General features: G+C 38.6%; 1 protein-coding gene across 2 annotated transcripts in view; it reads right to left on the reverse strand.

Moving 5' to 3' along the window:
* Nucleotides 1-13601, reverse strand: part of MAP3K7 (mitogen-activated protein kinase kinase kinase 7) — a 78171-nt gene that overhangs the window by 48117 nt on the left and 16453 nt on the right. For both annotated transcript variants that reach the window (XM_062186513.1, XM_062186514.1), the window contains exons 2-6: nt 12343-12453; nt 8794-8859; nt 8244-8289; nt 6231-6369; nt 2476-2600 (exon numbers count right to left, since the gene is read on the reverse strand). In XM_062186513.1, the coding sequence (XP_062042497.1) occupies nt 2476-2600; nt 6231-6369; nt 8244-8289; nt 8794-8859; nt 12343-12453 (487 nt within the window). The remainder of the gene's footprint in view (nt 1-2475; nt 2601-6230; nt 6370-8243; nt 8290-8793; nt 8860-12342; nt 12454-13601) is intronic.

Raw genomic sequence — 13601 nt, forward strand, 5'->3', positions numbered from 1 at the left:
TTACTAAATCCCTAGGTGAATCAGCTTAATAAACAGTTCAAAAAACAAACAAAAAGCGACAACCATAAAATAAACCAAAAAAACCTCCCAACCCCCGTAAGAATAAGCAATTATTATAGTAACAACCTTGCTTGCTCAACAGCATACTGTAATGCAGGAATACAACAAGATTAATCTACCATGGACAAGTGCTTCCAGATAACATCTTTCAAAAATGAAATTTACATAGTATAATAGTCTCAGTTTTGTTGCTCTAGATAATCAATGGTGCTATGGTTTGAATATTTATTCCCTTGACCTCAGGAGTTTAGTCTCCAAAGCCTAAAGTTACTAAGAAGATGGAAACTATATCCAATCGTGGTGTTCAAAGGTAGAGCCTCAGTGAAGTGATTACATTAGATGAGGTCTTAGGGTTGAGCCCTCATCACTGAATGTGGCAGCTTTGTACGAGACACATAAACACATCCATAAACATATGTGCTTCATATCTCTTGTCACCTGATGTCCTGGGCCATGTCATGATTCTGCCAGCAGAAATGCCATCATTAGATGGCAAAACAAAGCCTCAGGTATTTTACTATAGTGTCAAAAATTGAATAATATAAAAAGTAATTTTTATTCTTTTGAATAAACCAATCTTTCTGTTTCCCTTACTACAGTAATATTGTGCCATTTTCACTTACAGGAAAGTATATTAAATAAGTAAATACATTTTAAAAAAGTCAAATGCATTTTATATACAAGAGGCATTACTTAATTTTGTGTAATTTAGCACTTGTTTGTCCACTAACTTTTTAACTGAATTTTAGGGAAAAATAGCTTCATTACACTGACTTGTTACCCAACGTTCTCTCTGAGATGGCCAAAACCAAAGAAACATAATACTTTAAATTCATCAAAACTAAAAGAAATACGTGATAATCAGAATCTGATTACTGAACAAATCTGCACCTTATGGCCATTCATAGTTCCTAACATACAAGTCCTGTACTTCCAGTTTAATTTCTCATATTTAAAAGATAATCTGATGTTTTTATACAGAAACAATATATGTTCATGAACTATTCTTTTAGAACCCGAGTTTTATGGATGTATAAAGGAAAGCAAACCTAAGTTTAATATAAGCTTGCCCTTTATTTGCAATTTTTAGTATCATATTTCTGCCCAGTTACTAGCACATTTTAAAGTCACCACATTTAAACTTTAGGGCTGTTAATTTTTTTTTTTTTTGACAGGCAGAGTGGACAGAAAGAGACAGAGAGAAAGGTCCTTCTCCTGCCGTTGGTTCACCCCCCAATGGCCGCCGCAGTAGGCGTGCTGCGGCCGGCGCACCGCGCTGATCTGATGGCAGGAGCCAGGCGCCTATCCTGGTCTCCCATGGGGTGCAGGCCCAAGCTCTTGGGCCATCCTCCACTGCACTCCCTGGCCACAGCAGAGAGCCGGCCTGGAAGAGGGGCAACCGGGACAGGATCGGTGCCCTGACTGGGACTAGAACCCGGTGTGCCGGCGCCGCAAGGCGGAGGATTAGCCTAGTGAGCCGCGGCGCCGGCCAGGGCTGTTAATTTTTAATTGCTAGGAAACCAAAGCTGGTTTTTGTTATTCTTGGTATTCATGTTCTAGAGTCTCTGTAAACACTGAATCAACAAACACAGCTCCTAGGGAAAATAGAGGGTTAGCCCTGGGTACCTGATCATGAAAGATTTTTTTTTTTTTTTTGACAGGCAGAGTGGACAGTGAGAGAGAGAGACAGAGAGGAAGGTCTTCCTTTACCATTGGTTCACTCCCCAATTGCTGCTGTGGCCAGTGCGCTGCGGCCGGCGCATGTGCTGATCCGAAGCCAGGAGCCAGGTGCTTCTCCTGGTCTCCCATGTGGGTGCAGGGGCCCAAGGACCTGGGCCATCCTCCACTGCCTTCCCGGGCCACAGCAGAGAGCTGGACTGGAAGAGGAGTGACCGGGACAGAATCTGGCGCACTGACCGGGACTAGAACCCGGTGTGCCGGCGCTGCAGGCGGAGTATTAGCCTATTGAGTCGCGGTGCCGGCCCATGAAAGATTTTGTCAACTGATCAACACATAACCTTGTTTGCGTTTCTGTTTAAAAATACCTTATTTAATATATATTAATACATTAGCATTAAATGATAACTAATGATCAACAGCACTGTAAATCATGCCTAAATGAGATAATCTAACACTTGCATTTGCAAACATTATCTTACATAAGTGATTTCTTGTACTTAGGCAGTACACTTGGGGACCATTTTAACAGAAAAAAAAATCACAACAAAAATAGTCTCAATAGACTGTCAAAGGTCACCTGTTTACTAAATGAGAATGAAACAAGAAAGTACAGCATTGCCTTGCTCAACTTAAGTTTAGAAATGTCAGGAGACTCAAAATTTGCACTGTTCTACAATGCACATGGTATCACAATGGAGTGAGGCAGTAAATCTTATCATGCTTTTGCCATCATACCTTCAAAAACTTCAGGTGCCATCCATGCAGCACTCCCCTTGTTATTGGTCATGTGTGTCTGAATGTCACAGGCTGTACCAAAATCACAGATTTTTAGAACAGTCCCCCCTGCAACCAGCAGCAAACTGTTAAAAAAAAAAAAAAATCAAAAGTTACAAGGTCAATATTTGTTTTCACAAAAAAGAAGAGACACTATGGAGAAAGAAAAGGGCTAAACAACATAGATGTTATTTAATTTCTGTGAAATGTGCCTTGGTCACTTTAACAGCCTTTAGAACTGTTAGCCATAATTTTGAATACCACAAAAAATTAACTGACCATAATCTAGAGTTCTCTTAGGGAGACTGGTAGGCTCACATTTTGATGTCTCCATCTCTAACTTCATAGTCTTTCCTGACCATATTTCTCTGTAGCAAAAATAAAACATGAGGTTTAAAAAAATCTTCCAGCAGGTCAACATTAGTGTCTTGAAATGGGAATTTAACCATAAACATGTATCATATAGTTTCAAAAATAACATGAAATATTTATTTTTATTGTTTTAAAAAGATTTATTTATTTATTTGAAAGGCAGAGTTATAGAAAGGGAGAGGCAGAGGAAGAGAGAGAGAAGTCTTCCACTCACTGGTTCACTTCCCAAATAGCCACAATGGCCAGGGCTGGGCCAGACCAAAGCCAGGAGACAGGAGCTTCATCTGGGTCTCCCATCCTCGGCTGCTTTCCCAGGCTCATTAGTAGGGAGCTGGATGGGAGTGCAGCAGGTGGGACTAGTGCGCATATGGGATGCCAGCACTGCAGGTGGTGACTTAACCCACTACAGCCACACGGTCCCCATATTATTTAATAAACGAAAATGAACCAATGTAGAAGGAACAACATAGTCCTTGCATTGTTTCTCTTACTTTTGAAGATACTTCTAAAAATGGTTCACTGCCAGAGCTACTTTTGGGTTTAGAATGTGTGGGTGGAGGATAAATCTACTACGGTTAAAATAACCTAATGAAAGATTTCTATAAAATTTTCTGAACTTAAGGTTTCCTAGGAGCTCTATTACCCAAGAACAACTGTCAAGTAGGATGCTCTTACATAGAGGGTTTTGTTTTTGATGACAAAAATAAAGACAGGTAGGGGCAAGAGTTTGGCCTAGGGATTAGCAAGCCAGCTAAAATGCCAATATTCCACATTGGAGTGCCTGGGTTCAAATTTCCAGCTCTGGCTCCCAATTGTAATTACAATTAATTGTAAATTTCATAAACTTTTTGCATATGATTTTGTCCTTAAATTCTAGCTGGAGCGATTATTTAGAAAATCAGTTCCTGGCCGGCGCCGTGGCTCACTAGGCTAATCCTCCACCTGTGGCGCTGGCACCCCGGGGTTCTAGTCCCGGCTCGGGCACCGGATTCTGTCCCGGTTGCTCCTCTTCCAGGCCAGCTCTCTGCTGTGGCCTGGGAGGGCAGTGGAGGATGGCCCTTTTAGTGACAATGAGTTAAATTAGATAAACCATTATTCACATTGCAACAATAGTATCATGATCATCAAGTGAGTTGCTAAATGTAATTTACCTCTACATGTACTTCAACAAAAACAATTTTCCTGTTTATCACTATTTTTGTTCAAACTCTTACAATTCTATTCTTTACCCAAGGCAAGTATAAACACTCTGTAACTGGTTTCTTTGTTTCAACCTGGTACAATTGAGATATCACAATGACTTTTCTGAATGACTTCTACACTGTTAGTATTCTCTTACTCTTAAGACTTTAATAATTCACCATCTGTGAACATATGGCTCATCGAAATCTGAACATAAATTACCTTTGTAGGTTTACTTTCACACAGTTCAGACAAACATTTTATTATCTTATGTACAAGTAAGTAAATTTGCAAAAGAGAAATAAAATAGGGAACACAAGCTGAATATATATAAAACAACTCATCAAATCATTCGGTGCCTTTTTATATGCTATTGTGAGGAACCCTTCCTGGTCACTGACTCTTTTTGCTTTTTAATGACAGTAAGATATAGCAGATAAGGGTATTTATTCAATTGTCCATGAAAGCATAGCCATTTCAAATACTGTTCCTTAGCACCTTCCGAAAAGTCAATTCTAATTCTAAAGAACTTGTTAATTGGGTGCACCAAAGATTATATGCAATACTACAGGAAGAATTTAACCAAGGAAATGCCCAGGAGGAATGAAATGACCTAGACCAGCTCTCTTATAAATATGTTAATAGTATTTACTAGCAAAAGGAGAATTCCTATCTACAAATGATTTTAGTAGGTTACATCTGGTCTATGTAGATTAACTAAATAAACCTAAAATTTATGGGGTATGGTTGGATGGAGACTAGAGGTAGTTGTTTAAGCTATGTAATAATATAAATCATATTGGAAAACAGAAATGACTTTCTTACTTCCCTTTTAAAGATTATTTCTCTATTGTTCAGTAACTAGCTACTCATTGCAAAGTAAAACACATCTTACAGTAGAAGAAAGGGACACCTTCAGATGTTGCATCTGATGGCACCAGGCTCCTCCAGGAAAAAAGTGCTTTAATTGTGTCTGATGCTTACTTGTACCCTTTGCATCATCAGTCAATTTGTTGCTAGACAGGAGCTGATTTTCTTAAGTTTGCTTTAAGAATTCAGCTCCATAATTCAGAGGGAAAGGAGGACTGAATATCCACTGGCAAGGAAAAAAGCTAAGTGTCTCTTCCTCACTAGCCAGGGCAGGTAGTTTAACAAAGCCCCAAAATACATACATACATACATACATACATACATACAAATGTCATGACTCTAGAGCTCAAATGTGATTTTACCAGAAATCTGTGGAGATAGAAATCAGCTTTGGCCTGGTAGTTTAAAAAAGGCACACTAGTAAGAATGTAGAACCTATGTAGATTCTACCAGTGTCCCCAGCAGGAACACTTTAATGATTCGGACCTGTACCAAGAGAATAAAATAATTTAAGACAACAGTTGTGATTATATCATAGGGAAAACCTCTTACTTGGAAACTGATGGGCTGAGATGGAGGTGAGAAGATAGGTGGGGATGTTTTTGGGTTTTTTACAGGTGGATGAAGAAGAAAGAAAAATAGAAAAAAAGGGGATAATACATTTCACATACATGTTTTAACTCAATATCTATGCAGAAAAACAAAACCACTATGGTTTTAGGGTTTTTTTTTTTTTTTTTGGTTTGTTTATAAAATTATTTCAGGTTTCAGGATTCTCAATATGGAGAAATTCAGAATATTTTCAATTTCTTCTCAGATGGCGGAAATGACATGACATTTTTCTTTCCTATGAAAGAGCAAGTAATAACCACTCCATACATCTTGGTAGAATGTCTACTATATGTGGATGCTGTGCCAGGGATACAGCAGGGAACAAATCAGACCTGTCTTCACTCTCAAGGAACTAACCACTAGGACAAAACTATATACTACAGGCACAAAATGAGATTTATAGACCAACAGCTTCTAGAAGTATGCTACTCTAAAAAATAAAAATTCTTACGAAAGATGACATTCTAAAATGCAAGCTTCGATAAACGACTAAATGATGAAAATGAGTCAAAAATAAACATTCTTGAGTAAGCCAAAAGAGAAGAGAGAAATTCAAGTGCAATGCAACAATTAGCTTACAGTAGGGAATGGGTGTGGGTGGCAATCAGGGTGGTGGTGGGGAGCGGGGGAGATAAGGAAAAGGAGGAAGAGAAGGAGGCTGTCACATTACCACAACTTACTTTGGTGGTTTCAGGTCCCTGTGAATTAGAGCTTTGGGTTGCATGCTGTGAAGGTAAGCCACTCCTTGGGAACACTGTAAACACCAACTCATTGCGTGGGCAGCAGTATAATAAGGCAATGGTTCAGCACCATGCAGCACTACAAAAGAAAGGTACAAACTAAAAAGAACTTTATTGCATATAACAAAAGATACAATATTAATGCAAGCACTATCAGAACAAATGGATAGTTTTCTACATATGCTCCTTTTAGTTCTGCAAATTGTTTTCTAAATAAAAAATTATCTAATAATTTCAAGTGGATAACTGCCAGTTAAGCACCTAATATTCAGTAGTACCCATAGTAAATGCTATTCATATTCATGCAAAATTAATATACATTTTCATATCTTTTCAAATTGACAAAGTCTTTCAGATAGTAATACAAATTATAAGCAGTCTTAGTCATACTACTGTAAGAGAGGTATAGAGGAAAATGTACAGGAAGCCAAGAGCTTCTCTGGGTCTCCCACGTGGGTGCAGGGGCCCAAGGACTTGGGCCATTCTCTACTGCTTTCCCAGGCCATAGCAGAGGGCTGGATCAGAATAGGAGCAGCTGGGTCTCAAACTGGCGCCCATATGGGATGCTGGTGCTTCAGGCCAGGGCGTTAATCCGCTGGGCCACAGCACCAGCCTCTGTACTTTCTATAATAGCTAAAACCACAATGTACTTGAACTAAATGAAACACCGAAGTACAAGATACATTTTTTCAAAGATATATTTATTTATTTGAAAGCCAGAGTTAGAGACAGAGAGTTACAGAGCGAGATCTTAAATCTGCTCAGATGGCTACAATGGCCAGAGTTGGGCCAGTCTGAAGATAAGAGTCAGGATCTTCCTTTGGGTCTCTCACGTGGGTGGCTGGGACCAAGGACTTGGACTATCTTCTCCTGCTTTCCCAGGCACATTAGCAGGGAGCTGGATTGGAAGTGGAACACCTGGGACTTGAATCAGGGCCCATATGGGATGCTAGGATCAAAGGTGGTAGCTTTATCTGCTACACCACAATGCTGGCCCCTGACTAGATATCATTAACAAAGATGAACACATGAGCAATAAAGATATAGTAAATTTTATATAAAATGTAATTTTAAAATCTGTGGGGCCAGTGCTGTGGCCCAGTAGGTTAATCCTCCACTTGCACCTTTGTGCATCCCATATGGGCGCGGATTCTAGTCCCGGCGCTCCTCTTCCGATCCAGCTCTCTGCTATGGCCAAGGAAAACATTGGAAGATGGCCCAGATGCTTAGGCCCCTGCACCTGTGTTGGAGACCTGGAAAAAACTCCTGGCTCCTGGCTTCAGATCAGCTCAGCTTTGGCCGTTGTGGCCATTTGGGGAGTGAACCAGAGGATGGAAGACCTTACTCTCTGCCACTCTCTCTCACTGTCTGTAACTCTCTCTCTCAAATAAATAAAATCTTAAAAAAAAAAAAAATTCTGTAAAAATTTATATAACTGATACTACCAGAGATACTACATTCCATATACAGGTGGTATTTTGGGGGATAAAATAGCTCTTTTCTTCAAAGATAACTACATGATACAGTTTTCTTTCATTGTTACAGTTACAATGTTCTATGAAATGAGTTTTCACCACTTCATTTTTTGAAAAGAAAGTAAAATAAAGCAGAGTGAAACGGAAGTAAGGTTAAGATTTCTAAAATGAGGACTCAAAGCTAAGAGAGGGCAAGAAAAAAAATTAGGAGTCTGAATATACTTTAAAATTGATTTAAAACACTTTACTACTGAAATGCTTTTTAACATAATGAAAAACCCCCAAAGCAACAAAAAAAATAGACTTCTAAACATCACATACTAATGTTATAGCATCTTTCTCATCAATTTTTAATCTAAAAATTAACTCTCTTTGGAACTCTGATGGTAAACTGTGAACATTAAATTGTCTATAGTTTACATTCAAAGCTTTCAAACTTGTGGATCTACTAAATACAAACAGGTTTGATGAGACTCACCATTATATAAAGAGCCCCCTTCAGCATATTCCATCACAAGACATACCTAAAGGAAAGAAAAACCAGAAGAATTAACTGGAGCTAGCATATTAGGCTCTTGGGAAAGAATTTAATTCAACCTCTTGATTTTGTAAACATATTAAAAGTCATTCTTTCAAACTGTACTATGTGAAGAGGACCATGGGAAAAAAGGTATCTAAGACCTAAGAATATTACTCCTAGGAGAGCCCAATAAGACAGGATATATATATATATATATATACATACATACATACATACATAATCACAAGATCTTTTGGGGATTTTCTTCAGAGCTAAGAAGCAGATGCTGTCATAGGCTACCAGAAGCTTCATAAGGGGTTATTGGATAAGACCAATAACTCCTCCATTATACTGTTTTGCTAGAAGACTAGAAACAAATGCATAAAGTACAACAGCTTTTTCAGAAATGCATCCAAAAGAGCAGTTCCAAATAACTTCATATACACTTACACACATTTGCTACACTATTTCTTACAGACAGATGACAACGACAAAGTGACAAACTTACTGGATTTAAGCAGGCTCCATATAGCTTTACAATATTGGGATGGTTCACCCGAGACAACTGCCGAAGCTGTAACAAATTAGAGTTTCTTTCAAAAAAGTGGTGATTTCTGAAGTACTGACTTTATAGCACCATTAAAATCTTACAGTACTCTAAAACATTTGTCTAAGTCATTCAACAGTCACTATTTACTATGTGGCAAGCACTGTGGCTGCAGCACTCCCCAGAATGGCATAAAATCCTTGTCCTCCGACAGTTTGGTTATGGGGATAGATATATAAAAAAATAATTACAGCAACCTGCAAAGTACTATAATAGGATTTACAAACAAGGCATGATGAGTACACAGAAGAAATGAACTCTGCCAAGAAATGTGAGGACATAATCCCAGAGACAGCACTGAGCTGAGTTATCCAAGCAGAAGCAGCCAGGTTATTGTTACTAACATCTTCTTCACAGCTATGAATGTGTAGTCTACCTATTCTCCACGTGGGGCCTGGTGAGCACTTCTTGGAGACTGTATAATTAACACAACTCTCCAAGGGTGGGTATTTTCATTTCCTTTTAAAAGATAAGGCCTTAAAGTTAAGGCCAAGAGAGGGTTAAATGATCTGCTAAAAAATGTTCCTGCCAGGAAATGATAAAATGAGGGTCTGAACTTGAAGTCTGACTTAAAAGGTGCACTGTTTGTATATACTGGCCTCTATTCCATTTCCCATCTCTTGAATCAATTCCCTTTTCTCCATGTCTACTGTTACTGCCTTGGCTAACTCCAACCTGAAACACTGCAGTGATTACTATAACCATATTGGTTTCCACACTTTTCAGTGAGGGGTTTGGCTGTACTCATTTCCCTTGTTCTAGATCTCAAGTTAATTTCTTATCTCTACTCTCCCCACCCCCAAAATGCTTCTTGTCCTTTCTTCCTTCTGTTTTCTGCCTTTCTCCCACTCTTCTTCCTTTCCTTATTACCTACATTATGCTGCTGGTTCATACTAAGTCTTCTAAGTCTCTAAATTTTCAAAATTTGTATTATTTATTTGAGAGACAGAGAAAACAACAGAGAAAGAGTAAGCTTCCATTTACTGGTTCACCCTGAAAATGCCTGCAATAGCTGGGGCTGAAGCTGGGTACACAGTCCACATCTTCTGTGTGGGTGGAAGGAAACCAACTACTTAAGCTACTACTGCTGTCTCCTAGGGTCTGCACTGCAGGAAGATAGATTCAGGGGCCAGAGCTGGAAATCAAATCCAGGTACTCTGATGTGAGACATAGGCCCCTTAACCCCTAGGTCAAAAAACACCTGATCCCTAAACCTTTTTACTATAAAATACTAGAAAGCTTTATCCCTCCATAGCCAACAATCATAGATTTTGGAGTCCTAAGAGAAAACTTAGTATCACTTATTATATAATATATGTAAAGCATCTCATCTTAAGATTCGACATTATTATATAATACACTTATTACACCTCATCTTGAGATTCAGATAGCAAACTAGTAAAATGTTTATTCTATTCCTTCCCTAAATCCCAGTAAGACAGTAAAGGATTTTTTTTTTCCCCAAGGCATAAACTAAGAAGAAGAAAGTATGAAATGAGAAAACAGTAAGCACTGCTGGAAGCTGAAAACAGATGACTAGCATATAACTGACAGAGCAGACCAGTAAGAGCTGAAATGTAAATAGGCAATGAGAAAAACTGACAAGTAACCAGTTATTTTACAAAGCCCCCAAAAGGTTGGGAAGTAGTTATATAAGTGAGCCAATGAAAAGGAGGAGGAGGGAGGGCTGGTTAAGTCGGACTCAAAGATCTCTTCCCTGACTTCAAAGCTCAATGATGATCTCATCATTGCAGCACAAAACTAGAAGCTGATTTTTAAAGAGAACGCATAATGAACAACATCTGGAACAGAGGACACCAAATGCCAGCAAGGGGCTAAACTCAATGTAGTTGTTTTTGGAAAACAGAAAATTAGATTGGGGGAGGTATAGAGGATTGAATTTGTTTTACTAAGAATTCTTAGAGGGGCCGGCATTGTGGTCTAATGGGTTATGCCGCCACCTGAGACACCGACATCCCCTGTGAGTCCCGGCTGCTCCACTTCCGATGCAGCTCCCTGCAAATATGCCTGGGAAAGCAGTAGAAGATGGCCCAAGTCCTTGAGCCCCTGTACTTCTGTTGGAAACCTGGATGAAACTTCTGGCTCCTGGCTTCAGCCTGGCCCAGACCTGGCTGTTGGAGCCATTTGGGGAGTGATCCAGCAGATGGAAGATCTCTCTTTCTCTCTCTGTAACTCTGCCTTTCAAATAAATTAAATCTTAAAAAAAAAAAAAAAAAAAGAGAATTCATAGAGAACTATTTGACTCAAAATTACTTGCATATATAATCTGAATTATAACTTTTTTCTCAAGTGATTATGATCTTTTTGGCTCTTGATTCCTAGCATTTTATACATATGCTATTTTTACCAGCTTTGTAAAACTGCCAATGTGGCAGTATGTGATCAATGAGCTTATCTAAACACTAAGCAAAAATAATGCATAAGGCAAGGTTAAGGCTAGACTCCTAGAGCATACTATTAGATAACATCTTTCTTCATGACAACATCAAACCATCCATCAGCATTTCTCAACTCATTCAGCCAACTATAAATCACTTAATCACATCACAATTAAGTTCTCATTTTTCCACATTACACATCAAAAATACCACAAAACATTTTTAAATTATGATTAAATAAAAACAGAAATAAATCCAAGTTTACAAGGTAAAAAGCATCTATCTATTGGCCAGCAAGGCTAAAAACTGTAAAACTACTGATCCAATCAAAATCCGTGATTAACTACAAAATAATACAAAGTTAATAAAGTAAGGAATATATCTGATCATAATCTCATAATTATTGAATTTTCCTTCATCATCCAACCTATGAGAATTGTAAATTTTATGCTAATGAGAAAAATCAAATTTTAAATTATTTTTCCTTAAAATAGTCTCATTTGAATTTCCAAAAACAGTGTGTTAAAACAGGAATGCAAGGATAGGTATTTGGTACAATGGTTCAAATGCTGCTTGGACTGCCCGTATCCCCTGTCAGGGTGCTTGGGTTCAAGTTCCCACTCCTTCCAGACTCCAGCTTCCTGTTATCTGTACCCTAGAAGGCAGCAGGTGAAGCTCAAATAATTGAGTCATCTCTCATCCATGTGGGAGTCCTGGATTGAGTTATCAGTTCCTAGGCATAAAATTTCCCTTCCTAATTTTATATAATAGAATACCACTTCTTTTCTATCCTACAATACTATGCCTTGAAACAGGTCCAAATTCCTGGATGAGATTGTATTCATTTATGTAGTTAAGTCTCTTCCACTTTCAATTTAATCAGAATTGGAATGTTAATGAAACACTGTTCCTATGGTACTACATTTGGTTAAAATTGCAGATGTTCATGTATATAAAAAATGACAACTGAAAAATAATCTCTTTCATAATATTAAATTCACAGAGTATCTCAGGTGAAGAACTACACAACAGAAATGACATTCCAACTTACCTCCACAATAAATGCTTTCCTCTCAGATTCACTTTCTATTTGTTTAATAGCAACATCTTTTGCTCTCCATTTAGCTTTGCAAACCACTCCAAAGGCTCCTCTTCCAACAACCTGAGTTAAAAAGAAACCCATGCAAATCAGAAGCAAACAGATCCAGCCTAACATAACAGTGATGTCAATCTTTAAGTCTTACTAAACAAAATTTTAGAAATCATGAATATCTAGATTTTTCACTATGTAGTATGAATTTTCATTAAAGTGAGGGGATAATGAAATGCATACCGTCTTTAGCTTTGAAAGGTTGTGATCTAGATACACCCTTCTTTTCAAGTAAAACCAAAAACAGTAAGTGATGGATTAGGTGTGTGGCACAGCAGGTTATAAAGTAGCTTTGGGATGCCTGCATCCCCAACTGGGGTGCCTGGGATTGAGTCCTGCTTCTGTTTCTGACCCAGCCTCTTGCTAATGTATCCTGTGAGGCAGCATAAGATGGTTTGAGTCCCTGCCATCCATGTGAAAGGCTTACACTGACTCCTACCCTGGCTGTTCAGGGTATCTGGGAAGTGAACCAGTTGATGGAAAATCTCTCTTTCTCTGTGTTGCTCTGCCTTTCAAAAAAAAAAAAAAACCTGCAAACTTAAAAAGTAGGAATATACAGTAAATATAATAAATGCTTTAACCTATCCTCTTTTTTTAAAATTTTTTTTTTGACAGGCAGTTAGTGAGAGAAAGAGAGACAGAAAGAAAGGTCTTCCTTTTCTGTTGGTTCACCCCCCAAGTGGCCACCACGGCCAGTGCATTGTGGCTGGCGCGCTGCGCCGATCCAAAGCCAGGAGCCAGGTCTCCCACGCGGGTGCAGGGCCCACAGATCTGGGCCATCCTCCACTGCTGGAAGAGGAGCAACTAGGACAGAATCCAGCACCCTAACCGGGACTACAACCTGTGGTGCCGGCGCTGCAGGTGGAGGATTAGCCTAGTGAGCCACGGCACCAGCCTAACCTATCCTCTTTAAGAATAGGGGAAGAGGATGGGAGAGATAAAAACATAAATAAAAGCTTAGCCTTGGTAAAGATTATAGACAAAGTATGATATTATCAATACAATGGAATATTACTTGGCAAGAAAAAGATACATGACACATACTACAACACAAATGAACCTCAAAAATAATACATCAAAGACACTAGAGACCATATATTGTATGATTTCATTTATATGAAATGTCTACATATGACAAATCTACATAGAGAAAAAGTAGA

This window comes from Lepus europaeus, chromosome 3 (genome assembly GCF_033115175.1).
Source record: "Lepus europaeus isolate LE1 chromosome 3, mLepTim1.pri, whole genome shotgun sequence".
In the NCBI taxonomy this organism is placed as follows: domain Eukaryota; kingdom Metazoa; phylum Chordata; class Mammalia; order Lagomorpha; family Leporidae; genus Lepus; species Lepus europaeus.